This window comes from Anomaloglossus baeobatrachus, chromosome 2 (assembly GCF_048569485.1).
Source record: "Anomaloglossus baeobatrachus isolate aAnoBae1 chromosome 2, aAnoBae1.hap1, whole genome shotgun sequence".
NCBI lineage: Eukaryota > Metazoa > Chordata > Amphibia > Anura > Aromobatidae > Anomaloglossus > Anomaloglossus baeobatrachus.
Window position 1 is genome coordinate 181,819,526 of NC_134354.1, and position 17,042 is coordinate 181,836,567.

Here is a 17,042-nt window from a genome sequence, read left to right on the forward strand (position 1 = left end):
TTTTTAGAAGGGCAGTAGCCGGCCCTCACTCATAATTTTAAGAGGGCTAGCAGTTGGCTCTCATTCATAATTTTTAGAAGGTCAGCAGCCGACCCTCATTCAATTTTTAAAGTGCCAGAAGCCAACCTTCATTCATAATTTTTTAGAGGGCCAGCAGCCGATCCTCACTCATAATTTTTAGAGGGAAAGCAACGGGTCCTCACTCATATTTCTGAGAAGGCCAGCAGCTGACTCTCACTCATAATTTTTAGAGGGCTAGCAGCCGGCTCTCTGTACTTGTTCCCTAGCCGCCACTATTTTTCCGTACCTCCCTGCCTTACACCAGAACGTCCCATAACATCACCCATGCCCTCAACAATGCAGGCAGGTAATGGGAAGGTCCACTTAACCATAGACTTATGGACAAGTATTTGTGGCCAAGAACTCAACATTTGTCTGATGGCACACTGGGTAAACTTTGTGGATATCAGGACAGTTGGACTCTGGGATGGCATTAGTGCTACTGACGCAGAAGACTATGGGCTTTAGTTCCATTAGGGTTTCCCCCACCTCCTTCACCATTTGCTGAACCTCATCCTCCATCTCAAATTGTCATCTCCAAGGACAACATCCATATCAGTCACAAGCTGTAAGTACTGCAGCACAGCCTCAGTTAATCAGCAACAGGCTATGGTGAAACTAATATCTTTAGGTGATAAAGAGCACACTGCTGCAGAAAGGCGACTCTAAATCTAAAACCAGCTTTGGTCGTAATAATGGCCATAACCTGATGGCGGCTTTGAAGCTTGGCAAGCGCACAAATGTACAAGGCCTAGCCGACATGCTCAACTTTGTGGTTCAGCACTTTCTGTAAACCTACCCCGATTTGTCCCAGCTATTATAAAGGTATGCTGCATGTATACTTTATTGATTTTTACAATGTAAAGTGAAATACAATTTTTACTAGTTATGTTGACAACATGCAAAATAAGAAACAAATTATAGTTGAGTCTATATAAGTTTAACATTTTATCTGGGGGGGGAGGGTATGCCGCATGTGTGCCCCATTTATGTCTTGCAGTAATTCCTGTGACCCTCACGCTATATGCATTTTGGCCAACACTAATTACTGATTGTTCACCCATCTTGACCCACTCTATAAGGAGAACTTTCCTTCTCTCCTTCCTAAGGTGGAGAGGACTAGTAAAATGGAGCAATACCAGAAGGTCAAAGTTGGACAATTCATACACAAATCTCCCATGTGACAACGCTGGTGGCAGAGGGCATAATTCTTTGGGCAACCAAGGAGGAGAGATGAGGGAGGCACCAGGTTCACAAGAGGCAGGGGAACTTTATGAAAGGTCTGGGACAGTTTCATTAGATCTTCCCTGCACCCGGGACTGATATGCAAGGTAATCTGACAAGGAGGGAAAAGTTTATGAAGATGGTGAAGGGGTACCTAGCAGACTGTACCAGCATCCTCCCTGATTCATCTGTACTGTGCTACTATTGATTATCCAAGCTGGACAAGGAGCATGAAATTTCCCTCTATGCCCTAGAGGTGCTGGCCTGCCCTGACATAAGTATTTTGTCAGAGCAGGTTTTTAGTGTCCCTGGGGGCATATTAACTGATCAACTGAAAATACGGACAGGCTGAATGTTCTCAAATTGAAGAATGCTTGGATGAGACTTTTCAACCCCAGTGGATGACAGCAGCACAATTAAGACCAAGTCAAACATTCCTTTTTTCCGGTTATATTCCATTGCACGACTTCCCACCCAAAAAAGGGTGTACGGTTCATGTTTTTTTTTCCTGGTTCTCTCCACCATATCAACAAAGTTATCATGTGGCCAACGCTACAACTGTTCTGAGGGTCGTCAACCGGCCCTCAATTGTAATTTTTAGAGGGTCAGCAGCCAGTCTTCAGTCATAATCCGCAGTGGCTTGAGGGGTCTCCAGATCCGAGGCGGCGTCGCGTGGCACCCTCGGAAATAAAGGAGGGGAAAGTTTGTGGTTTTGGGATAATGTTCGTGATGCCACCCACGGTATGTGGTAATGTGAGGGACCACCGCTCCCAGTTTGGGGAGCCCGGGGACGCTGGTATGTGGCAGCGTAAGTTGTTAACCCCTCCGTGGGCAGGGGAGTGGTATCCCGGGGTCCGGTGATGGATGGCGTGGGGAACCTGTCGGGTGCAAGGGGTGTAACGTGTACTCACACAGTCCAAAATCACTGACGCTGACACCAGGTAAACCAAACTCTTGAGCACTCTGTGGTCCTTGTGCGGGCACGCTGGGCCCGTGTCCTCTTGGTGTTGCCTGTTGACCTGAAGCCTTGTCCCTTGGCACTGTGTGTCCTACGTGTGTATCCCTTACACTTGAAGCGTTTCAGGTCCCGCTCACCTGCGTGGCTAGCAGGGTGAGCTTGCTCTCAGAGTTCACGCTTAGGATTTTCTGGACGGTTGTGGGAAGTCCTATCCCCCTCGTTGCGCTAGTACCCCGATTCTGGAGCGGGTGGGGAACGGTTCCTGAAGATTCCGTTCCCATCGGGTGAATTAGTGGGCTGTGTGAAGCTACTTCCCAGCCTAGGGTCCGCGTACCCAGTCGTGCCCTGGTCCCTGCCCGGTTGTAGCACAAGGCAGCCGGCCTGCTCTCTGTAGCAGCACCGTGCTCCCTGCCACTACCCCCTGTGACCGTGGTTCCAGCTCCTTCTGGCCAGGCCAACGTCTGGCACCTGGGACGGGTACAGGAGCCCAGCTCCACAGAGTAACCTGCACTGTCACCGCTGTCTCTCTCCTACCACTTCAACTCAACGACTGCATTGACACTTCTGCCCTCCCTCTACCAGCCCTCCATCTGGGTGGCCCTATTCCCCTCAGGCTGCCCAATGGGTGTTTGGTGGGTGTGGTGCAGAGTGTTCCTCAGGATTTGTGTACACCTGTTGGTAGCAACACCAAAGTGACAGGACCCGTAACCAAGGAGGAGTGGGTACCATGCAGAAGGTCAGATTGCATGGCACCCTTGTGACGACCTGATAGGCCAGGGCGTCACACAAACAGGCGGCCCTCAGTCAATCATTAGAGGGCCGTTGCTTCAAATGTTCTGATGGCCATTAACCAGCACTCATTCAATTTTTAGACAGCCAGCAGTCAGCCCACACTGCTAATTTTTGGAGGGCCAGCAAGTGGCCCTCAATCAATTTTATGAGGCCCAGCAGCCAGCCCACAATCATAAAGAACTTTTTGGATGGCCAGCAGGCAGCCCTCAATGATGAATTTTGGAGGGCCAGCAGGTGGCCCTCATTCAACTGACAAAACTTTGAGGAATCAACCAAGATGGTGAATGCAGCTAAAAGCAGTATTATTAAAAGGATAGAATGAATGTTTTTACTTAGCAACAGCAAGATTTGTAAGCCAGGAATCCCTGTCTACATATCTCTAATACACTATCTCTTCTCCAGAAGCTTGACCTAAACTAAATATAGCAAAGAGCGGTATTATTAAACGTGGACTCGAGCATGGCGCCCAAGTAGTAGGATACTCGATTGAGTATTGAGCAGCTCGAGCACCCAGATGCTGGATCAAGTACTGAGCAATGCCAAGCACTCTCACCCATAACTAATAGAGTATTTAGGTTTTTTTTTTTTGCCTTTTACAAACTGGGTTAATAATGGGGGTGTTCGATGGATGCCTCTCCATTAATAACACTAAAGGTCGCTTTACACGCTACGACATCGCTAAAGCGATCTCGTTGGGGTCACAGATTTTGTGACGCACATCCGGTCGCTTTAGCGATGTCTTTGCGTGTGACACCTATGAGCGATTTTAAATCGTCGCAAAAACGGTCAAAATCGCTCATCGGTGACATGGGGGTCCATTCTCAAATATCGTTGCTGCTGCAGTAACGATGTAGTTCGTCGTTCCTGCGGCAGCACACATCGCTCCGTGTGACACCGCAAGAACGAGGAACCTCTCCTTACCTGCATCTCGCCCTGTAATGAGGAAGGAAGGAGGTGGACGGGATGTTGCGTCCCGCTTATCTCCGCCCCTCCGCTTCTATTGGGCGGCCGCTTAGTGACGTTGCTGTGATGCCGCACGGACCGCCCCCTTAAAAAGGAGGCAGATCGCCGGTCACAACGACGTCGCTAAGCAGGTAAGTAGTGTGACGGGTCTGGGCGATGTTGTGCGATTTGCCCTTGTCGCATAACCGATGGGGGTGGGTACCCACGCTAGCGATATCGGTACCTATATCGCAGCGTGTAAAGTGGCCTTAAGACTCGCTGGCAGCTGACACTACAAAGCTGAATCAACCCTAACCACCATTAGCCCGATTGCCAAGCACCAGGGCAATCAGGAAGAGCTGAGGTGAAGCACCAGAATTGGCACATCTCATATGATGTGTCTCTTCTGTGGCGGCTGCGGGCTGGTATTTTTAGACTGGGAAGGGCCCAGTAACCATGGACCTTCCCAGCCTGATAATATCAACCCACAGTTATCTGCTTAAAATTACATACGGTTATTATAGTATATAAAAGATTATGTTAAAACCACATTGCATATAGATGGCTTACGCATGTCATAAGCATGTCCCATGGATGCTTGGCAAGAAAAAAATAATTGTACACTTGCATTTCACTTGCATTACATACAGAGTAACATACACAGGACATACACATGACACTCATCCCACTTTTCTGGATGAGTATGGGAGTGATTATTAATTTACTTGTAGGAGCAAGGCCTTAAAGAGGTGCTATAGGCACTATGGATGTTTTTCAAGTTCTTTTCAACACCTTGTACAGAAGATCCGCAAATGTAAATTTTTTTATCACATTCTTCCTTTAAATGCAAAGGTGTTACTAATGTCAGGCTGCACACATCATGGAATGGACACTTTGATGATATCAAGACCAATTAAGTATCTAGACCTTAATAACGTTAAAACAGCTGAAAAAGTCGGGAGGGGGATTGGTATTCGAGGAGATACATTATCTGCAATTTTGTAGTTTAACATAATCCAAATGTATTGTATTATATGATTATTGATTATACTAGAAGGTGGCCCGATTCTACGCATCGGGTATTCTAGAATTTATGTATTGTGTAGTTCATGTATGATTTTTGTTATATATATATAGATGTTGTTGTGTGTAGTTACCAAGTATTTGTGTAGGGCGCTGTACATGTTCTGGGTGTTGTCTAGGTGTGGCGGGGGGTGAGAGCGGAGTTGTTCGTGTGTTGCGTTGTGTGTGTTGCGTGTGTTGCGTTGTTTGTGGAGCGCTGTGTGTCTGTAGCATTGTGTGTGTGTTGCGTGGTTTGTGTGTGTTTTGGGGGGAGGTATGTTTTGTGCAGTGTGTGTGTTGCGCGGTATGTGCGTATATTTATGTATGCCGCGGTGTTTGTGTGTTGGGTGTTGTGTGTGTGCAGTGTTGTCTGTGTGTGTGGGTGTCTGTGTAGGGCGGTGTTTGTGTTTCCCAGTGTGTGTGTGTTGTGCAGTGCGCATGTGTGTGAGTGTGTTGGGGGGAGGTGTGCACCTCCCATCGTGCTCCATCCCCCATGCTGCGCACCCCCATCGTGCTCCATCCGTCATGCTGCGCACCTCCCATCGTGCTCCATCCCCCAAGCTGCGCACCCCCCATCGTGCTCCATCCCCTAAGCTGCGCACCCCCCATCGTTCTCCATCCCCCATGCTGCGCACCCCCCATCGTGCTCCATCCCCCATGCTGCGCATTCCCCATCGTGCTCCATCCCCTATGCTGCGCATTTCCCATCGTGCTCCATCTCCCATGCTGCGCACTCCCAAACGTGCTCCATCCGCCATGCTGCGCACTCCAAAACGTGCGCCATCCGCCATGCTGCGCACTCCCAAACGTGCTCCATACGCTATGCTGCGCACTCCCAAACGTGCTCCATCCGCCATGCTGCGCACTCCCAAACGTGCTGCATCCCCCATGCTGCGCACTCCCCATCGTGCTCCATCCGCCATGCTGCGGACCCTCCATCGTGCTCCATCTCCCATGCTGCGCACTCCCAAACGTGCTCCATCTCCGATGCTGCGCACTCCCCATCGTGCTCCATCCGCCATGCTGCGCACTCCCAAACGTGCTCCATCCGCCATGCTGCGCACTCCCAAACGTGCTCCATCCGCCATGCTGCGCACTCCCAAACGTGGTCCATCCGCCATGCTGCGCACTCCCAAACGTGCTCCATCCGCCATGCTGCGCACTCCCAAACGTGGTCCATCCGACATGCTGCGCACTCCCAAACGTGCTCCATCCGACATGCTGCGCACTCCCAAACGTGCTCCATCCGCCATGCTGCGCACTCCCAAACGTGCTCCATCCGACATGCTGCGCACTCCAAAACGTGCTCCATCCCCATGCTGGCCGCAGCATCAGCCTCTGTGCCATCAGCCTCTGTGCCCGCAGCATCAGCCTCTGTGCCCGCAGCATCAGCCTCTGTGCCCGCAGCATCAGCCTCTGTGCCCGCAGCATCAGCCTCTCTGCCCGCAGCATCAGCCTCTCTGCCCGCAGCATCAGCAGCCTTTTCTGTCCCCAGCATCAGCCTCTCTCCTCCCAGCCTACCCCAGCCTCAGCCTCCCCCAACATCAGCCTCTCTTCTCTCAGCCTCCCCCCTCCCAGCCTTCCCCAGGATCAGCCTCTCTCCTCCCAGCCTCCTCCAGCACGCTGTGCTCCTCTGCCGACACTCACAGATCCGATCGTATACACTCACACACACACACACACACACACACACCCGATCGCATACACTCACACCCACCCACCCGATCGCATACACTCACACCCACCCGATCGCATACACTCACGCACACACACATTGACGATATTACACATACGCGCTCATACTCACAACATCCGGAGATACCACATGCTTCTGGCCATGTGATCCTCCGGCAGGTCCTGAAAGCTCACAGCACAGTATCGCCGCCGAGAAGCAAGCGATATCCCAGGATGATGTGAGTGTGTGGATGTGATGTGTGTGTGAGGTGTGTGTGAGAGTGAGTGTGATCTGATGTGTGTGTGTGTACTCACCGAGGGCTCCGTGTCAGTTGGGGGAATGCGTGCGGGGGGAGAGTGAGTGTGATCTGATGTGTGTGTGTGTACTCACCTGGGGCTCCGTGTCAGTTGGGGAATGTGTGGGGGGCGGGGCCAGAGCGAGCGTGCATTGCGTGAGGGGGGCGGGGCCTGCAGAGAGCCGGGGCGAGAGGCCAATCCGTGGGGGGGGCGGGGCCATGGCGAGCCCAGCGGCCAATCAGCTTTGTGTCACCGTAAGGACACAATTTTGGAGCATGACAGACAGACAGACAGAATAAGGCAATTATATATATATATATAGATGTTTTTGTTATTAAAATCTAATAAAAAGGTAAAAAAAAAACCAAAAAACGGCTGAAAAAGTATAGGAAAACATATTCACAATTTAAATCAAAGCCATAGATTAAAGAAGCTGGACCCTAATATAAAATGTGTAACAGGGTCCCCATGTGCCATTTATAATATCATGGTTCTTGGACCCCCACAGGCACCAGAACCTGGGTGTATCACCTGCGCCATAACAGTAATTTAAAGGGAGTTTAGCATCTCCAAAATGCCTTTTAAATTAACTATACAGTGCTATAAGAGACTTAGGCGGGCTTTGCACACTACGACATCGCAGGTGCGATGTCGGTGGGGTCAAATTGAAAATGACGCACTTCCGGCATCGCATGCGACATTGTAGTGTGTAAAGGCTCAATGATACGATTAACGAGCGCAAAAGCGTCGTAATCGTATCATTGGTCCAGCATCGGCGTAATCCATGATTACGCTGACGCGACGGTCCGATGTTGTTCCTCGCTCCTGCGGCAGCACACATCGCTGTGTGTGAAGCCGCAGGAGCGAGGAACATCTCCTACTGGCGTCACTGCGGCTTCCGTAGGATATGCGGAAGGAAGGAGATGGGCGGGATGTTTACATCCCACTCATCTCCGCCCCTCCGCTCCGATTGGCCGCCTGGCGTGTGACGTCGCTATGACGCCGCACGACCCGCCCCCTTAACAAGGAGGCGGGTCGCCGGCCAGAGCGACGGTCGCAGGACAGGTGAGTCCATGTCAAGCTGCCGTAGCGATAATGTTTGCTACGGCAGCTATCACAAGGAAATCGCTGCTGCGACGGGGGCGGGTACTATCACGCTCGGCATCGCAGCATCGGCCTGCGATGTCGCAGCGTGCAAAGTACCCCTTAGCCTCTGTAAAGATCATTCCAGCATTGCACCTGTTACTGGTATTTGTTTTTGAAGAAAAAACTTTTAATGCCTATGCAAATAAGGGGACTTCAGTCCACCCTTGGGGTGGCGAATAACTGAGTGCACTGTTACATCCCCTCATTTTGCATCTTAGGAACTTCCCCTGCTTCTGATGGACAGCGCTCCCTTCTTAGGGCAAGCAGTGTCTTGCATGTGTGCGTATGCTCATGCGCACTGACACTGTACACAGTTCATAGTTGGGGGTGCACACAGTGGCCAAGCTTGTTTTCCTACCTGACTCCTTTTTGCTAATGCCTCTCACTGCACTGGCACACCCAGAAGTGTAGTGAGCAGCTTCGCAGAGGATGGCGGAAAAGAAGGCACACATCATGAGGTTCCTGATTTTATTGCATCAGCCATAGCCACCAAAATAACATTTTAGCAGCTAAAATCGGTTCGGTTTACTTTTCCATTTTTATAAACAGAAAAATAGTTTCTTTGGTAAAAACAAAAAAAACAACACACTGCCCGGAACAAACTGATCAACTGGAAAGCTTTCCATTTAAATCCATTGCTATATTACTTGTTTTTTTTTTAAAAACGTATCAGTTTCATGCAGATACAATTACTAGCGCGAACCAAGCATAACTGTGCAACTGAAATTAAGTACGGTATCTATTAAATTAACAAGATAGAATACCGCTTGTGCAGGCTCGCATCTATAAGGCCACCCATAGTGTTGCCAAATGACTGCACAAATAGTTTTTTAAATCATCTGAGCAGAATTTAGGAAGCTCTAACCTTAAAGGGAATCTGTCATTACATTTGATGTATCTAAATTATTAATATGGGCATACAGATTATGGAATACTGAAATGTCATACCTAACTGCCTCATATCAGAAGCTTTGTTGTGGATGAATCATCTTTTATGTGAATGAGCTCTTCCAGGCTATGGGTAAGACGTTGACCGTAAGGTAGTGCTGCCTCCTCATTTCATTATCATATGTATCGCCTCCCACACTTGTCCATTCTATCTCCCATCGTTCCTCTTCAATGTTCCATCCTCCTATGGGCATAGGCTTCACATTGCTTCTGCACAAGTGCCAGTGAGTCCCTGGTACTTTAGTGCAAAGTTTCTGTGAGGCGAATAAGGCTGGGAACGAAAGTACCAGTGACTTGCCAGTGCCAGCACAGAAGGAATGGGAAGCCTATACCCATAGAAGGTGGAACACTGAGGAGGAATGTCGGGAGATGACATAGGCAAGAATCCAACGTCACTGGGACTTTTTTCACAGTTTTTTTTTCAAAAACTTTTTCAGTAGTCTATAACGTGTATGTCTACATTAATATCTTAGATACGTCAAGTGTAGTGACAGGTTCCCTTTATGAAACACGATAAAACCATCACTTAACTACCCATTGTATGTTGAGTTGAACAATTAAAGGAGCATTCCCATCTCCAAGATCCTATACCAAAATGTCGTAAGTGTCATAATAATTATATTAGCAAATACTTCAAATTAGAAACGTAGAAAAGTTCTCCTGATTAGCTGTGTCGCTCACCTCATGTGCAGGGCATTGTAGCTTAGATATCCTTGGTTACAATCACTAATAGATAGTTGCTAGTGGTCGTAATCATAGATACCCAAGCTGTTGCAATGCCCTGCACATGCAGTAAGTGACATAACTAATCAGGAGAACTATACTACATGTCAAATTGGAGGTATTTGCTGATATTAGTTTGATGGGCTCTGGTACAAAATTTGGACCTGGGCCCCCCCCTCCACGTACACTGACACTTAGGGTACGGGATAATGACACTGAGACTCGGGGTACAGGATAATGATGCTGACACTTGGCTCTTACCCACAGCACCCAGGTTTCCCATGATCTGAAATCCCTCTATCAGCACCCTGCTTTCCCATGTTCTGATATCCATCTTGTCCTCGGCACCCAGCTTCCCCATGCTCTGCTATACATCTTTCCCTCAGCACCCAGCTTTCCCATATCAGAGCATGGGAAAGCTGGGTGCTGAGAGAAGATGTATAGCAGAGCATGGGAAAGCTGGGTGCGGAGGGAAAGAGCCATTTTCCCTCAGCAGAAAACGTTCCCATCCCCTGATTGTCTCTTTGTCCCCCCTTGTATATAGTTCTCCAAATACAATAATGGCCCCCACATAGCCTTCCAAATAGTATAAAGGGTCCCACATAACCCTTCATATATTAGAATGCACCTCCATAGTCCTCCATGTATTATAATGCATTTCACATAGTTCTCCATGTATTATAATTCACCCCATAGTTCACCATATATAATACTGCACCACATAGTCCTCCATATATTATAATGCACCCTCATAGTCCTCCATGTATAAAGTAGCCCTCATATCCCTACAATTATTATAATGAATTTCCCATAGTTCTTCATCTATTATAATTCACCCCATAGTTTTCCATATATTATACTGCACCTTATAGTCCTCCATGTTTTATAACGCACCCCCATAGTCCATGTATAAGGTAGATTCTATAGTCCTCCTATATGTATTATAATGCAGCACCATAAATCTTTATATTGTATTATGCAGCCCCATAATTCTCCATGTATAATGCACCCCTATATTCCATGTATAAGGTGTCCTTTATTTTGTATTATGCAGCCACCATACTCCTCCATGTACAGTATAATGCACCCCTAGTCCATGTATAAGGTGTCCTTCATGTTTATTATGCAGCCCCATAGACCTCCATATATAATGCAGCCCCATAGACCTCCATGTATCATGCAGCCAGCACCCCCAGGCCTCCATGTATCATGCAGCCAGCCCCCCCCAGGGCCTCCATGTATCATGCAGCCAGACCCCCCAGGGCTTCCATGTATCATGCAACCAGCCCCCCCAGGGCCTCCATGTGTAATGCAGCCAGACCCCCAGGGCCTCCATGTGTCATGCAGCCAGCCCCCCCAAGGGTCTCCATGTGTCATGCAGCCAGCCCCCCCAGGGCCTCCATGTGTCATGCAGCCAGCCCCCCCAAGGCCTCCATGTGTCATTGAGCCAGCCCCCCCAGGGCCTTCATATGTCATGCAGCCAGCCACCCCAGGGCCTCCATGTGTCATGCAGCCAGCTCCCCCAGGGCCTCCATGTGTCATGCAGCCAGCCCCCCCCAAGGCCTCCATGTGTCCTGCAGCCAGCCTCCCCGTGTACTCACTGATTTATAAAAAAAAAATAAAAAAAGAAGTACTCACCTCTCTTCTCCTTCCAACGCTGCTCTGTCTTCACCTCTACTTGTTTCACCGTTGCTCGTCCTCACCTCTGTCCTTGTTCCCCCGCTGCTCCAGTCGGCGTCCTCCTGTCCTGCGCTCTGTGCTTTCACCACACACAGCAATCGCACAGGAGTGACCTCCCCGCGCAGGCACGGGGGAAGAATGATGATGCATAGAGCGGTACCGGCTGCTCTATGCAATATCACAGCAGTGTGCGATTACGGGGGCCCGGTGCCGCCGCCGCTGATACCAAGCAGGGGGACCCGGTGTCAGTGGTGGCAACCGGGTCATATAGCGGCCGCGTGGTCTGCGGCAGAACTGCACAGCTCCTCTTTCACAGAAAGGAGCTGGCTGCTGATCTGCCGGGTGGCCGCGGGCCCCTAACCTCCTGGGCCCGATCGCAATAGCGACCGCTGCGACAGTGGTAGTTATGCCACTGCCTACTACAGATTGGGATAGGATCTTGGAGATGCCCTTTAGGTTAACAAAATTCTCCCTGGTCAGTTATATGTCCCAGGAGCTACCTGAGGTCATTTTTAGCTATTGCACAGTAGCTACTAACAACATAATCTTCATACTCTAAATAGGTAAAAAAAATTCTGTGAAATGAAACAATTACCAATTGTGATGTTAACATAAAATGCAAAAATGTTTAACGATAACCATAGCAGCTGGAATGGGGCCCAGAAATTGAGAGGGCGCACTCAGGTGCAAGAGCATTTTATCTTTTCGTAGAGAAATCTTGTTAGCTTTTCTGCCATCTAGCTGCATTATGTCGGCTCTTTGATACAGTATATTGTACTTCTTTCCATACTTTTTAATTGTTGCTCCTTAGCTGTTCTAGTTTCCTGCCATTAGGTGTTGGGACCCAACTCATTTTGCTATGGAGTCAACTCTATGAATTCGTTACCCATTTCAGACGGTATATTCAGACATCAGTGATTTTTGTTTCTATGCTTTCTGACCAGAGTTTTATCAGAGTTTGGTCAGTGTCAGTTTATACCATCAGAGTTTGGCCAAAGTTTTCATTATTTTTTTCACAAATGAATGAAACTGATGGAGGTTTCTCCAGCTTCACCTATCAAACGGTCCATGAAAAATAGGGAGCACACAAATGGCATCCGAGAGTTGTCCTATTTTTTTCACGGACACAGATTTGCATTGGCGACTTTTAGCTAATACTCGGATCAATATAGGAAAAGTCTCTGTGCCTTGGTGTGGACAACTCGGTCATAGGAATAAAATCAAACACGTAAGTACCCAATGGATTATAACAAGTATGAGTGAAAAGGCAGATAGTTGTCTTATGAGTAAAACTGAAGTCTGCAGAAGTCCTCAGAGCACTGGTACTGTTGAGTTATTACTTACCACTGCCACAGCCTAGGCAAACGCCACCCAAAAATATGTTGCTGGATAAGGATTCCTTATCCCACACTGTGAGCTCCAGGCAGACATTCTGCAGGTCACTTGGCTGAAGGCTGGTGAAGGAGAAGCTATGGTTCCACTGAGGGTTCACAGACTTTTTAATTATGGGAGTTTTGTGCTTAGTGGATTTGTTGTTGTCTGGCAGCAGATATCTAAGGAAAGAAATGCAGCTCCTTATATTTCTATCACAAAAGTAAAATACATATCACAACAAACTAACATAATGAATTAATTTTAACACATAACACAATTTATTTGGACTTTGCAAAGGCATTTGATACTGTACCACATAATAGCCTTATACTAAAGCTCCAGAAGCAAGGACTAGGGGACACAATATGCAACTGGGTAAGGAATTGGCTAAAAGATAGGAAACAAAGAGTAGTCATAAATGGTACATTCTCTAAATGGGCTATAGTCAGCAGTGGGGTGCCGCAAGGATCTGTGCTTGGACCGATTCTTTTTAATCTCTTTATTAATGACCTTGTGGATGGGATTGATAGTACAGTGTCAGTCTTTGCCGATGACACCAAACTATGTAGGATATTAAAAACTGACCTGGATAGTACAATATTACAAAAAGATCTGGATAAGATGTCAGAATGGGCAGATACTTGGCAAATGAGATTTAATGTTGATAAATGTAAAGTAATGCACCTAGGACGGAGTAATCCTATAGCTGCGTATACATTAAATGGAAGTAAACTCGGGACTACAGAACAGGAGAAGGACTTGGGCATTCTCATTACAAATAAGCTGAGCAGCAGCACTCAATGTCAAGCAGCAGCTGCTAAAGCAAACAAGATTCTAGGGTGTATAAAAAGAGAGATTAGATCCCGTGATCCCAACGTATTGTTACCCCTCTATAAATCACTTGTAAGGCCACATCTGGAATACGGGATCCAGTTTTGGGCTCCACATTTTAAAAAGGATATTCAGAAGTTAGAGTCAGTTCAAAGGCGGGCAACTAGACTATTACAAGGAATGGAAGGCCTCACATATGATGACAGGTTGAAAAAGTTAGATATGTTTAGCTTAGAAAAAAGACGTCTCAGAGGAGATCTCATTTATATGTATAAATACATGTGTGGTCAATATAAAGGACTGGCACATGACTTATTTCTTCCAAAGACAGTACTAAGGACCAGGGGGCACTCACTGCGAGTGGAAGAAAAGCGATTCCAACAGCTAAATAGGAAAGGGTTCTTTACAGTTAGAGCAGTCAGACTGTGGAATACACTACCACAAGAGGTAGTAATGGCAGATACTATAACAGCTTTTAAAAAAGGGCTGGATGATTTCCTCAGTACACAAAACATTGTTGGTTATAAATGACTTAGTGACTAAATGTAGAACTGGTGGAGGAAGGTTGAACTAGATGGACCTAGGTCTTTTTTCAACCTAAGTAACTATGTAACTATGTAACACTGTTATAGACATTTAGTGAAACAAAACAGTTTTAGGCTGGTCTCACAAATCTGTACGCCCTGGCAGCAGGTCTCCTGATCTGAACTTGAGATCCTCATATATGCCCATAATGCTGTTGAGTTTGGGCCATGAGACCTGTGATCAGTTCATACATCTTAGTCCGAGATAGGCTATGTGCGCACGTTGCATAGTGTCCATGCTGAAAATTCTGCAGCGATTTGGTAGTGCATGTGCGCTTCAAATCGCTGCAGAAACACTGCGTAATGGATGCAGTGTCTGCAGAATAGATGCTGATTTCATGCGCTCTGGATGCTGCCTCCATAGACAGAATGGGAGCAGCATCCAAAGCGCACAAAATAAGTGACATGTTGCTTTTTTGAGCGCAGCGATTTGGATCAAAATTTAAGCATGCAAATCGCTGTGCTCTCAAACGCAACGTGCGTATGGATTATGAACAATCTTCATAGATTGTGCTGGGGACGCAGGACACATGCGTTTACGTTGCAGCGCAATACGAAGCATAAACACATGAAATTATGCAACGTGCGCACATAGCCATATGGAGCCTGAACGTCAAAAGTTCAAACATTGTTACCCTTTTGCTTGTCAGTGTAAATGTACTTTTTAATTGAGTTTCATGTAATTTGAGATTAGCTGTACACTACATTTGTGGCCATTGACAGTTCCATATGATCAGGAGATATGCGCCTAACAGTGGCCTCAGTCAAGATGGATGCAGAGGCATCCAACTATTATAGGGACTCATTGTAAAGAAATGTATACCATTTGGTATAAGATTTTTTTCAAGTATCCCCCTACATAGTCAATCACATTCTGCTGCATTTTCCTATACACTTAAACAGTGTATAGGCGAATATCAGCCAGATGGAGGTTCGAAGGAATGCACTGTGTGCAGAATTTTTAGGCAAATAAGTACGTTGATCACATGATACTTTTTATACATGTTGTCCTACTCTAAGCTGTAGAGGCTTGAGAGCCAACTACCAATTAAGTAAATGAGATAATGTGCATCTCTGTAATGAGGAGGGGTGTGGTGTAATGACATCAACACCCTGTATAAGGTGTGCTTAATTATTAGGCAACTTTCTTTCCTTTGGCAAAATGGGTCAGAAAAGGGAGATTTGACGGGCTCCAAAAAGTCCAAAATTGTGAGATGTCTTGCAGAGGGATGCAGCAGTCTTGAAATTGCGAAACTTTTGAAGTGTGATCACCGAACAATCAAGCATTTTATGGCAAACAGCCAACAGGGTTGCAAGAAGCGTGCTGGGCAAAAAAGGGGCAAAATAACTGCCCATGAATTGAGGAAAATCAAGCGTGAAGCTGCCAAGATGCCATTTACCACCAGTTTGGCCATATTTCAGAGCTGCAACATTTCTGGAGTATCAAAAAGCACAAGGTGTGCCATATTCAGGGATATGGGCAAGGTAAGGAAGGCTAAAAACGACCACCTATGAATAAGAAACATAAGATAAAACGTCAAGACTGGGCCAAGAAATATCTTAAGACCGATTTTTCAAAGGTTTTATTTACTGATGAAATGAGAGTGACTCTTGATGGGCCAGAGGCTGGATCAGTAAAGGGCAGAGAGCTCCACTCCGACTCAGACGCCAGCAAGGGGGAGGTGGGGTACTGGTATGGGCTGGTATTATCAAAGATGAACTGGTGGGACCTTTTCAGGTTGAGGATGGAGTGAAGCTCAACTCCCAGACCTACTGCCAGTTTCTGGAAGACAACTTCTTCAAACAGTGGTACAGGAAGAAGTCGGTATCATTCAAGAAAAACATGATTTTCATGCAGGACAATGCTCCATCACATGCATCCAACTACTCCACAGCGTGGCTGGCCAGTAAAGGTCTAAAAGATGAAAAAATAATGACATGGCCCCCTTGTTCATCTGATCTGAACCCCATAGAGAACCTGTGGTCCCTCATAAAATGTGAGATCTACAGGGAGGGAAAACAGTACACCTCTCGGAACAGTGTCTGGGAGGCTGTGGTGGCTGCTGAACACAATGTTGATCGTAAACAGATCAAGTAACTGACAGAATCTATGGATGGTAGGCTGTTGAGTGTCATCAGAGAAAGGTGGCTATATTGGTCACTAATTTTTGGGGGGTTTTGTTTTTGCATGTCAGAAATGTTTATTTCTAAATTTTGTGCAGTTATATTGGTTTACCTGGTGAAAATAAACAAGTGAGATGGGAATATATTTGGTTTTCATTAAGTTGCCTAATAATTCTGCACAGTAATAGTTACCAGCAAAAGCAGATATCCTCCTAAGATAGCCAAATCTAAAAAACCCACTCCAACTTCCAAAAATATTAAGCTTTGATATTTATGAGTCTTTTGGGTTGATTGAGAACATAGTTGTTGATCAATAATAAAAGAAATCCTCTAAAATATAACTTGCCTAATAATTCTGCACATGGTGTCCACTTTTGGCCGCTATATGGTGAATGTGGGCCTATGTTAACGTTAACTTATAGTCTACATCAGTAAATTTTACTGATATAAAGTCTAAGTGCACAGATGCTGTGTGCGGAGCAGCTAGCCTAAAAAGATTTTCTAAAAACTGATTATTTTTTTTTAACAGCCATGGTTGTCAATATGACTCCATAATAACATAAAAAATAATAAATACTATTAAACAATAAAAATGTATAAATAAGAAATAGTAAGAAACCCCC

The 17,042-nt window shown here is 46.6% G+C and overlaps 1 protein-coding gene across 4 annotated transcripts in view; it reads right to left on the bottom strand.

Annotated features, from left to right (window-relative positions):
- The window catches only part of SYTL5 (synaptotagmin like 5), a 399,667-nt gene that overhangs the window by 12,355 nt on the left and 370,270 nt on the right, over nt 1-17,042 (bottom strand). For all 4 annotated transcript variants that reach the window (XM_075335512.1, XM_075335510.1, XM_075335511.1 and 1 more), the window contains one exon: nt 12,851-13,059. In XM_075335512.1, coding sequence (XP_075191627.1) covers nt 12,851-13,059 — 209 coding nt within the window. The remainder of the gene's footprint in view (nt 1-12,850; nt 13,060-17,042) is intronic.